The sequence below is a fragment of the Neolamprologus multifasciatus genome, chromosome 17, assembly GCF_963576455.1.
Source record: "Neolamprologus multifasciatus chromosome 17, fNeoMul1.2, whole genome shotgun sequence".
Taxonomy (NCBI): Eukaryota; Metazoa; Chordata; class Actinopteri; order Cichliformes; family Cichlidae; genus Neolamprologus; species Neolamprologus multifasciatus.
Genome location: NC_140455.1, coordinates 12,671,915 through 12,684,069, shown reverse-complemented (window position 1 = coordinate 12,684,069; position 12,155 = coordinate 12,671,915). Strand labels below are relative to the sequence as shown.

General features: G+C 39.7%; 1 protein-coding gene across 3 annotated transcripts in view; it reads left to right on the top strand.

The window, feature by feature from the left end:
- The window catches only part of LOC146499029 (tensin-3-like), a 51,647-nt gene that overhangs the window by 32,505 nt on the left and 6,987 nt on the right, over positions 1-12,155 (top strand). For all 3 annotated transcript variants that reach the window (XM_085137125.1, XM_085137123.1, XM_085137126.1), the window contains 2 exons: positions 8,920-9,067; positions 10,910-11,343. In XM_085137125.1, the coding sequence (XP_084993251.1) occupies positions 8,920-9,067; positions 10,910-11,343 (582 nt within the window). The remainder of the gene's footprint in view (positions 1-8,919; positions 9,068-10,909; positions 11,344-12,155) is intronic.

Below are 12,155 nucleotides of genomic sequence, written 5' to 3'. Positions count from 1 at the left end.
CTGCAGCAGTCTCAGGTTTTGAAATCCGTCTCCTCCAGTATCCAGACATCATTGCCAAAACTATGTCGCATGGAACATTTGTGCACTGCTTGGGAGGTGGGTTCTTTTCTTTTTGTTACCACTGGCAACTTACAAAAGTCTCTTGCATGACATGCCGAAATAAAAGCCACGGCCACAGAAATGGTTGAGTGTTATGGTGAAATGGATGTGTCATGATGTTTCCTCAATGTTGCATTCAGAATATGTTTTTGCTGCCCTCAAATGGCCAAGTATTCTGACTTTAGCCCTTTTACTGTGTAGTAGCTTTTTCAAATACTAATAACTATAACAAGTAGCTATTTTCAGTTAATTAATTCTTAATAATCATCAAAAAGGTGTATTCACTAAAGAATTTGACACTATTAAGTAGTAAGAATTAAGTACTATGGTTAAAGTAGAGCAATTGAAGGATTTTCTTTTTGTTTTTGTTTATTACCATACTGCACACTACAATTAAGCACTATCACTATCACTAAGTTTTTTGTTTGTTTTTTAAATTTTCAGTTCAGTTGTATTTACATAGCACCAAATCACAAAAACAGTTACATCAAAGCATTTTATACAGTAAGGTAAAGACTGGACAACAATACAGAGGAAACAGAAAACCCTGTGAGCTAACACCAAAGCGACCACTTGCTGCAACCAGTTGGGGCTGAAGGGAGGAAGACAGAACAGGACTAGGCAAAAATATCAAGGAATCTGCAGATAGTTGTTGTTAGCATAAGTAGCTGCACAGTGTCAATAACAGGTTCAGAATTTAGAGAAGTTTAAAAAAAAAGCTCCATTTCCCTATGGGACAAATTTATTGACAAAGGCTGTTCAGAGACACTGTGCAGATGTTTGACTTTTGCTGTGGCGCAGGAAAGCAAGGGCAAAGATGGAGAAAATCAAACCACAAGATGGAAACTTTTGACAACAGAGCAGACAGAGGGCCTGTTCAGGACGCAGGCACCAAGATGGAAAAACCGAAACAAGGATTTTGTTCCTCCAATCATTAATCAACAACTGGTCCGTGTTAAAGCTCTGGTTATGTGAGACTTACCAGAGCATACATTGTCTAGCATGCAAATGCTGATGATGCAATCATTTTTAGTACATCTGCACTTTGGAACCATATGACAAAGCAGGAAGTATGGAATCTGTAGGCAGTCCATATGACATGATCTTTGCACAAGGGTGGAGTTTATGGCCAGATTTAAACAGGGTAAGGTTTACCTCTCAGAAGAACTAAACAATGATATAGACTTATGGAGCAGCAGAAATGCTTACAGAAGAGGACTTACATCCAGTTATTTTGTATTCATTATTTTGCTATAACCATTATTTCCACACAGACAGGTTAAAAAAAAGTGCAGCATTTTATTTACTTGTTGTTTTAAATTAATTTGAATTTAATTTGAATTAAACTGAATGAATGGCTGTATTAGACTTATCAACATGTCTATTTGACCTACAGTGATTTGAGACAGAAAAAATAAATTGACAAGTTGCTTTTTAGTTAGCATCATACATGTCTCCACGGTGTTAGAAAGGCTCCAACATGTGTGGATCCAATACCAGGAGGAAAAAAAACATGATTACTTCTCCAGACGGGTCAAGTTTGAGGAATTTCACTTGAACTGATCAAATATCTGGGTTGTTTACATGCTTTACTGATACATGAAGAATACTGATATTCCTCTTCATCTTGAGGGAGCTAAAACTGAATAGCATGAGCATGTGATGATTGATTTGCATAGTTATGTCATTATATTATGAGTGAAACCATAGCACTGAATCTGACTGTGGTCCATAAAATCATTGTCATCATGACAATTCTTGAATAAAAGCCCGAGCGATGGTCTAGTCCCTTCAAACACAGTCTTGATTACTGGACTTTATTTCCAGTGTTGTTATTCTTCACTCCCTCTCCTTTGCCATTTTACTAAGTTGATAAAATTGCCAGTCTGAACACTAACAGAGAGCAAAGGAATCTGTTTCACATACAACCTCCTACTAGTTTGTCCTCCCCACAACTTGGACACTAAGTTTCTGAATAGCTGAATGGGTGGAGGAGGAGGAGGAAGGAAGACACCGCAGAAACTCAAATTGATTGAGTTTTTTTTTCCAAGTAAGGCCTTACCTGGCCCTAAATCAGAAGCTGATTGCATTCTGATTTAGGGCCAGGTGATACCAAAGAGAAAGCTGCATGCCCTTCTCTCCCCAGACTCAGACAAACAGTTGATCCGACTGCAGAAAAATGGGCTAAATTTGTTTAAAGTTGTTTGTGGAGATACTTTTGGCAGCTTATCATCTTCATTGATGGTTAGGTCCTGGCTAAATTGCCCATACAGTAAGGAGACTTAATCATAATTGTATTCAGTTTAGAAAATCAAGAAAGAAAAACAGAAGCAAATGTTTTACATGTGCCAGATGAATTGGTTGTGGATCGCATTGGTTGCTGGCACATTGCTGTGGTTGTCATTTGAAGGGAAGAAACTGACTTGTCTACAAACACTGATCTGTAGTGAAAACTGCAAAACGAACAGCAAATTGACACTGTTTGGTTTCAAAGTAAAAGTAGTATCTTTTGAAGCCCATTAGCTAACTTTTAACTTGAAGGCAAATCTTCTACATTTCCCAAGTGCTACTGCTGCTCGTCTAGTAGTTAGTGAGTGTTTGGCAACAAACATGAAAAATTCTACGCAACCATTAGAATCTGTTAGCACCAGAAGCAAACATTAGCAGGTTTTTAGCACAGCAACCAATTTCTCCCAATGAGAGTATATGAAACTATATACTGAAATTTGGCTTTTAGATAAAAAGCAAAACATAACAAGAGCCAACTTAGCAAAAAGTGACTTAAAATACATCTAATGTGTGTGGAGATTCTTCACAGAAATATATTAAACTAGCTGAAAAGATATTTCCATCATGCCTTCTGCCTTTCTTTTAGAGGACAGACGTCTTGTTAGAGATGTAGTAATTGTTGTTCCTTCTTCTGTAATGAACGAATACTCCTCAACCGGAGAATTAGCACCAGCAGTTTTTATTCCCCCAACCTAAACATCATCAGTTTGCAGATGGAAATTGTGATTCATGTGCTTTGTTCAATATGCTTTAAAAATTGCTGTAGTTTTTGCACATATATACCATCCATTGTATCTAGTCTGTAAATATTTTTGGTAAATTACAAGAAGTTTGGTACTTACATATGCTAATGTTACTTTAAACTTATTTAATAGATTTGCTGTTGATTTCTAAACAAATGCAGATTTCATTTTGTCTTTTAAGTGATTGTAAGTATTTTGCTATTTATCGTCAAAATTCGACTGCATGCTGTCAGGTATCGATCAAACAGGCAAAAAGTTTGAGAAATGCTGTGTACGCACAGAAAAAGTCCATCTCTAGGACCGCAGCATATTTTCAGCCTTCCTGTTGCACACTCAGAATTGGAGTTGTTTATAAACAGGAAACCAATACTTAAATCATCCAAAAACTCACGTTGGCAGATTTATATATAGAAATTAAGCTTCAACTCGGGGTTTGACTTGTTCTCATTAAAATTAAGGTTTCTGCTGTCAGGGCTTAACTTTTAAATTCACCGGAATGAACAAGAACCTTACTTAAGCTAAACTATTTTTGACATTATTATTTCTTCATAACACATAGTCTCACTGGGTATATGGGTAGCAGCAGGTGTCTTCCTCCCCCATTGTTTCTCTGAGAAGCTGCAGTCTGTGATCCCAGTGAACAGCTGTACTGTAACATACTGTGAAACTCCAGACGTGCCAGCCTAAGTCTGTGTGTGTGTGTGTATTGAATACTTGCACTCTGCATTCCTGTGGTCAGCATGCCGTTTCTCCAGCAGAGCTGCATGCATCCTTGTGTTTATGTATGTGCGTAGGCTCAGCCTTCTCTGCTAATAATGCACTACACAAAGTTCTTCTTTGTCAGATAAAACATTAGCCCGCTGTATCTTTCCTAATTTATTCAGCAGGCTCTGCAGTCTGAGGATAATATAATCTCCAGATCAGGTCTTATTTTATTGAATAGGATTCATATTTGTTCTAAGCAAGAAGGTATACAGTACACGCATTCACAGTCTGAGCCACCTAACCATCACTCACTGTGATCAGAAAAGTGTGTGTGTGTGTGTGTGTGTGTGTGTGTGTGTGTGTGTGTGTGTGTGTGTGTGTGTGTGTGTGTGTGTGTGTGTGTGTGGAGGGGTGGAGGTGCCTGGCAGTTGTGCCCACGTGGGCTTGTGCCATTTGGAAAAGGTTTTGCATGGTTTAATGGTAAACTGAAGAGGCTTTGTTCAAGTGAGAGCAAAACAGTGCACAGGAAAACGCTAAAGGAAAAAAAATCATCCTAAAGTTTCAATGCATAGTTTGTTCAGCAACTCAATTGGTTACTAACCAAGTTTAGCATATCACAATAAGAGCTGAAAGTGATGAAATGAACAAATTTACACTGCAACAGGGAAGGAACTGAAACAGAAAATGTCATGTGAAAACTTGAGCTCTTTTGGTCTGGACCAAAGTGATGGACCCACCAATATAACTCTGGTATCTTGAGCTACTGTTTTAGGAACAGAAACATTTTTTTCACGCAAAACTTTAAGCAGCTAGAAGTTACATGTTTCCTGACTTCTTTTTAATAAAGCACAACATTCAAAGACTAAAACTATTTTTTCTGTATTTTACCATCTTAATCAAAAAAAAATAATGTACTTTATGTTTTTTTTCCTATGTTGTAAAACTGTAAATTTGGAATTTGTTTTGGTAATTACCAGTACAGTTCATTTAGGGAAGCTGTGGTATAAACCGTAAACTGGGTGGTGGTCTAATAATATGTGCACTGTATGGTAGTTAACAAGAGTCTAGCGTTATTGAATGGTGATTTTAGTCAGAAGTATACTTGATTATTGATTGATTGATGTATTTAGCAAATTAGCAAAAGACCATTTTTCACCTGAACATGAGTATGGATGACACAAGGAATCTGATTAAATCATTAGTTCCAGCAAATAACTGAGACTTCTAGCTGCCATTGATAGTAATGACTCTTGTTTACTGTGAGCGGAAACAGTGTGAACCACAGGTTGCTGAGAGTGGAGGTTGGCTCAGCAGTTTGGATTTGACAAAGATTTTGTTGCTTTTTCTGTTTCCAATGAAGAGATGACTATCCTTCCCAAAACATCATCTTCTTCTTTTAATCCACACTATTAACATAAGTTGATGTCTTACATGCCAACAGATTTTTTTCTTTTTTTTTTTGAGCATCAAATTATTATCATTTTACTTAAACCACCAGAGTGTATAGTATCTGGCAAACCTGGATGGTTACACTGTCCATTTAGTTTGTTGTGGAGTATCTTTGACTCTAGACTTCATTGGCAACAATCAGTCCATTAATTTATACATTTTTTTTCTATTGTATGTCTATGTCTGCCTTTATTTGGATGATAGCTGTGATCTTCCTGGACTTGGATGAAAGCTGTCTATCAAAATTCAGTGGACAGATGTTTCACACATAATTCCTTTCAGCTGCTCTTTCCTGGAGTTACTTTTCTTTCTGCTTTACCTTCTTCCAAGCTTCTTTAGACTGGCAAGATTCATTGTACAGGGTGGGCCATTTATATGGATACACCGTAATAACATGGGAAAGTTAAAGTCCTGTTTGTGGCACATTAGTATATGTGAGGGGGCAAACTCCTCAAGATGGGTCGTGACCATGGTGGCCATTTAGAAGTCGGCCATCTTGGATACAACTTTTGTTTTTTCAATAGGAAGAGGGCCATGTGATGCTTATTGGTAATGTCACAAGAAAAACAATGGTGTGCTTGGTTTCAACGTAGCTTCATTCTTTCATGAGTTATTTACAAGTTTTTGACCACTTATAAAATGTGTTCAATGTGCTGCCCATTGTGTTGGATTGTCAATGCAACCCTCTTCTCCCACTCTTCACACACTGATAGCAACACCGCAGGAGAAATGCCAGCACAGGCATCCAGTATCTGTAGTTTCAGGTGCTGCACATCTCGTATCTTCACACCATAGACAATTGCCTTCAGATGACCCCAAAGATAAAAGTGTAAGGGGGTCAGATCGGGAGACCTTGGGGCCATTCAACTGACCCACGACGACCAATCCACTTTCCAGGAAACTGTTCATCTAGGAATGCTCGGACCTGGCACCCATAATGTGGTGGTGCACCATCTTGCTGGAAAAACTCGGAACGTGCCAGCTTCAGTGCATAAGGAGGGAAACACATCATCATGTAGCAATTTCAAATATCCAGTGGCCTTGAGGTTTCCATTGATGAAGAATGGACCCACTATCGTTGTACCCCATATACCACACCAAACCATCACTTTTGTTGTTCCAACAGTCTTGGAGGGATCCATCCAATGTGGGTTAGTGTCAGACCAATAGCGGTGGTTTTGTTTGTTAACTTCACCATTCACATAAAATGTGGATGACTGGTTGTGTAAAGCGCTTTGGGGTCCTTAGGGACTAGTAAAGCGCTATACAAATACAGGCCATTTACCATTTAATAGAATAATACAGTTGGTCTCTATATATATGCTCTTAAAAATACATGTCCTGTTTTGCAATGCAGTCTTATAAGAAACTTGTAAAGAAATATATTGCAAGAAAAATCAGTTTTCTATTTTCATACGTGGCACAGGGTTTTTTCATCTTTAATTTGTACCTGCCTGAAAGTGTGTAGCTATGGATACTGTGTAGCATAGCTACTGCCAGTGAAAGGTGTAATAGCAGTCTGTGGATTCAGTCACAGAGCAGAATCTAAGGTCAGAGGTCAGGTTGGGGTCAGCTGGTGTTGCCACACGTATGACTGTTCTGTAATTAAGCAAACGTGCTGGGATGAGGCGCGATGAGCCACAGATGTGAAAAATCATGGTGAAGATAATCGACCGTGGGAACGGTGGGGAGATGAGAATTGGCTGCATTCCTGGAATCATCCCCAGAGAGGAATATAGACAGTGACTGTGGGAATGGCTGCTGCTCTCCCTTCAGTTTGTGTGTGTTCCCTGTAAGAGACAACGACACCAACACAGTGGTTTATTGTTTTTGCAATAAGTAATGATATTATAACACTAATCTATTTTTTTTTGCATGAACTATTTTTATCTTTAACTTTTATTAGTATATTTTCTGGACTGTGATGCACTTTTCCTTGTAACATAAAAATAGCATCTTTGCATATGCAAGAACCCATTTGTTTTCTCTAAGACCTGCAGACAAATAGCTGTGATGAATAAACATTCAGATATGACTCTGTAAAAGTCACTCTGCAACACAAACAAAAGTCTTTCAAAACTCTGTAAAAAAAGGAAGCCATTTTAGCAGAAGCACAAGTAGCTGTACCTAGCTTCTATTCAAATGTTGTTATTTGTCAGATGCGCTTAGAAATTCAGTCACCACCTGACCAGAGAAGTGCCAATTCAAGTGGCACCAGTTTATAGTTTAAAGCATACAAAAGAAACTTTTTGATATGTTTGAAATGAGTCATTACCACAGCAGCTGCCATTATATTGACACCTTACATTTAAACTTGAGGACATTTGTTATGCCATACAGAGTGTTGGCACTGTAAAAATGTATGTGAACATTAAGCTGTGGGAAATTCATAGCATCATGGCAAGAAGCCATAGCATTTTACTAGTGGCTGATGAAAAATACGCTCATTATTTGCTATATTACTCCTGGATTTAATTTTGAAATGTTCCTTTATACCACTATGCTTTTTGTTTGTTTTATTTTTTTGTTTATATGCACCAGAATCCAGACACGGTTAGTTAATAATAACTAAGGACTTGTCACACAGAGAGTTGATATTGTTTTTTAGGTTACCTTAGGAATTTAAGGACAGAGAAAATGTAAGCTAGTTAACTTTAAGTTTTACTCTTTAAACTATTGCACAGTTTATTCTGTTACACACACACACACGGTGTACTTTACACACTGGGCCTTATTTGTAACAAATTCTTTGAATTCATTAACTCACTGTCAGCATGTAGGATTATATAATCCACTTGAGATGATGCCGCTTGTCCAGTATGATCACAAACAAAGCTCAGTCAAAATGCCTCCATCTACCAGTACTTGAATGGAGAGAACGAGCGGAAGAGAGGAAGGGGGAGGGGGAGGGGGGGGGCAGCCAGCCAGCCAAACAAGGAGCTCTTTATAGTGACTGACTATTTTCACGGTGACTCATCGTAGTTCACAGTCCTGTCTGCAGTCTGAGGAAGCCTGCCCTCATGTTTGCTGAATGACACACTGCATGATCAGAATGCCCAGCATGGATGTTTGGAGTGACCCCCATCCCTCCTGAAACACACACACAGACACACACACACTGTCAATTCACAGAAATGTACTTTCTTGGCAGACTGGCTCCGATAACCTCTCACTATTTCTCTTCTATACGTGCGATTTGAGTTTTAACTGAATGTTAGTCCCGATGGTTACACAGAATTTTTTCTTAAACAAAGCTTAAATAATGGTCAGTTTGGTAAAGTCAGCACTACTGAAATATCAGTCATGTATCCTTTATGTTTAGCTCTTTTATGTAGCAACTTAATTAAAAACAGAAGCCATGTGGGCCTGTTATGTTTTCCTCATTTTCTGTGATAGTCTGGCCATTTAGCAATCCAACGTGATAGTCCATCCCAGCAGTACTGAGCAATTGCTAATTCACATTATCGATAGTCAACCAAGAAAAACCACAAGTTTGACCTTACCAGTTAGCAGTGATTTTGTGGGCTAGTTTCTGGAACTATGTCGAACCCTGGTATGTTTTTTATTTTGTTTTGGACACTAAACACAGTAGAATAGCAGTTACTTCATTTTGTATTCCTTTTTTTTTTGTCAGATTCCCGGAGTTTCCTGGACAGCATGAACCACGGCAGTAGCTCCACAGAGGGAGAGATATTCAGATCAGACGTTCCTGCTTCCTGTCAGAGGATCTTTGGCTCCATGTGTTCAGTGTCATCGGGCAGCCCCCTCCCGCATGCAGACAGGTACACAGACACTTCCATACCCATACTCACCGGGTAGGTTTCCAACGAGAAGTTTTGAATGACCATATTAATGCTGGGTAGAATCATTTCTGAAGTTTTACAGCTGCAAATGCTGTGATTCTCCATTCCTACCACACCCCAAAAGCACAAAGGTGTTCTTTCGAGTTCAGATCTGGTCCAGCCACAGAAGCCCATTTTCATGCTCAAGGAACCAGTTTAGGATGAATGAAAATAGCCAATATAACAAGATGCACATAGTCAATAATGATACATGCTAAATGTAAACAAACTGATTGTGGCTTTTGAGACATGATTGATTGATTGATAAGAAGCCTAAATTCTGCCAAGTAAACATTCCCCACCCCAATCCACCAGCAGCAGGAGCAGAAGCTAGACTGTTGATAAAAGGCATGCTGGGGTCATGGATCTCTTCATGCCAAATTCAAATTCTAAAATCTGCAGCCTCAGCAAAAATCTAGATTAGTAGAGATTACCGTCTTGTGAACTTGTACCTTACAGCCTCAAAAATGAAATCTGGGCTTGATTTAAAAAAAAAAAAACAGAAAAAAAAGTGATAGATCTTGCATAGTTGCACGGCAGTTAGCGATGTCACCTCACATCAAGACGGTTTGAAAGTTACAACATGCTGTGTTAATAATTCATCTTTCTAATGATGTTACGTTGTTAAACTGATCATGGGAGATAGTAATAATAATTATATTAATTATTTATTTTAACCTACACTATATTGTCAAAAGTATTCACACACCCATCCAAATCATTGGAATCAGGTGTCCCCATCACTTCCATAGCCACAGGTGTATAAAATCCAGCACCTAGAGACACAGACTGCTTCTACAAACATTTGTGAAAGGATCTGTCGCTCTCAGGAGTTCAGTAAATTCCCTCATGGTACCGTGATAGGATGCGACCTATGCAACAAGTCCAATCCAGTCATCAAATTTCCTCGCTACTAAATATTCCACAGTCAACTTTTAGTGGTATTATAACAAAGTGGAAGTGTTTGGGAATGACAGCAACTCAGCCATGAAGTGGTAGGTCACTTAAAAACCACAGAGCGGGGTCAGTGGATGCCGAGGTACATAGTATGGCGAGGACGCCAAATTTCTGCGGAATCAGTCAGTACAGAACTCCTTCATGTGGCCTTCAGATTAGCTTAAGAACAATGCATAGCGAACTTCATGGAATGGGTTTCCATGCCAAAGCAGCTGCATCCATGCATTACATCACCAAGTTTTCTGGAGTGATGAATCAGGCTTTGTCATCTGTCACTCTGATGGACAAGTCTAGGTTTGGTGGTACCAGTAGAATGGTACTTGTCTGACTAACACTTTGGGGATGGCCCTTTCCTGTTCCAACATGACTGCGCACCAGTGCACTAAGTAAGATCCTTCAAGACATGGATGAGGGTGTTTGGTGTAGAAGAACTTGACTGGCCCAGAGCCCTGACCTTTGGGATGAATTAAAGCGGAGACTGTGAGCCAGGCCTTCCTATCAAACACCACTGACCTCATGAATGCGCTTCTGAAGAATTGTCAACTACTCCCATAAACACACTGCTAAATGTGGAAAGCCTTTCCTGAAGAGTTGAAGCTGTTATAACTGCAAAGGGTGGCCTGACAGCATTTTAAAGGCTGTGGATTAAGAACAGGATGTCACTCCAGACCACAGGCCTGCGAAGGCAGAAGCCAATACTTTTGGCAATATAGTGTATGTTGGCTGTAACACTTCACACTGATGCATTGCCTGAACTTGTGTTTTTCTTTTGTCTTTTTTTACGTGTATGCCTTAAATTCCACATCATAACCTTCTCTCCCACAGCTCCACTCCTCCTCCAGTGTGGCACGACCATACTTCAAACTCCCTGAATTCCCCGTATCCTTCCCAGCCATCACCTCCTCTATCTCTCAACTCTCCCAATACCCACAGTTCTCCTCATGGACCTGCAGGGGCCCACAGGGGGAGGGACAGCACAGACTTGTCCTCATTATTGTTGGGGAATGGTGGCCTGGAGGAGAGCCTGCTGGAGGCAATGGAGGGCCTTGGTAGTTTTAACCTGTTTGGAGAGGAGGGCCTTGCTCCACTGTTGCCTGAGAAAAGAAGGGGAGGTGAGGGGGGAGAGCTTAGCTCCCGCTCCCCTTCACTGAGTGGATATTCTAGCCCTCGTAGTGGAAGCAGTCTCAGCATCCCTTTCTCATCTTCCATGACCCCTGACCCCCTAAGAGGAATCAGTGGGGCCTCGTCACCTGGAGCAGGTAAACAGTCCCACATAGATTCTCTGAATGTGGCACTGATAATTTATTTTCTCTGTTCCTGACATGAACATTTCAAACTATAAAGATAGCTTTGTAAAACTTCATATGGAAATTTCTCACCACCCCAAACCCAGTCTTACTATTAACAGCTTTTTGAACCAGAACCACACAAATGCAGCAAGCATCCTAACCTGAAGATGACTTTCATTTCCTTGACCTGATACATCAGACTGTGCGCTACACCAATTGGCTTTCTTGAACTGTCCTTGTCAAATCAAACATCCAAAACTATCCTTTTGGTTTATTGAGCTGGGGTTGTTACAGGATATGGTAAAAACAGGAGAGATTTATATTACAAAGTTGATCCAGTGGGACATTTTATGCTTCCACCTCAGGATTGAAGGTGGATTCTAATATCAAAAGAAACTTTGTTTACATTAAAGTAAAACAGAAAATGCTTCACTGAGTTGACAACAATTGAAGGAGAAAAAAAAGGCTAAATGCACACATCAGGGAAAGCACCAAATAACAACAGTCGCTTCAAGGTGCTTTATATTGTAAGGCAAAGACCCTACAAATAATAGAGAGAAAAATCCAACAATAAGATGACTCGCTTTGTGCAAGCACTTGGTGACGATGGGAAGGAAAAACTCCCTTTTAACAGGAAGAAACCTCCAGCAGAACCAGGGCTCAAGGAGTGGCTATCTGCTATGACCACTTGGAGGTGAGAGAAGAGAGACAGAACAAAACAGATGCTGTGGAAGAGAACCAGAGATTAATAATAACTAATAAATGAATGCAGAGAGGATTGT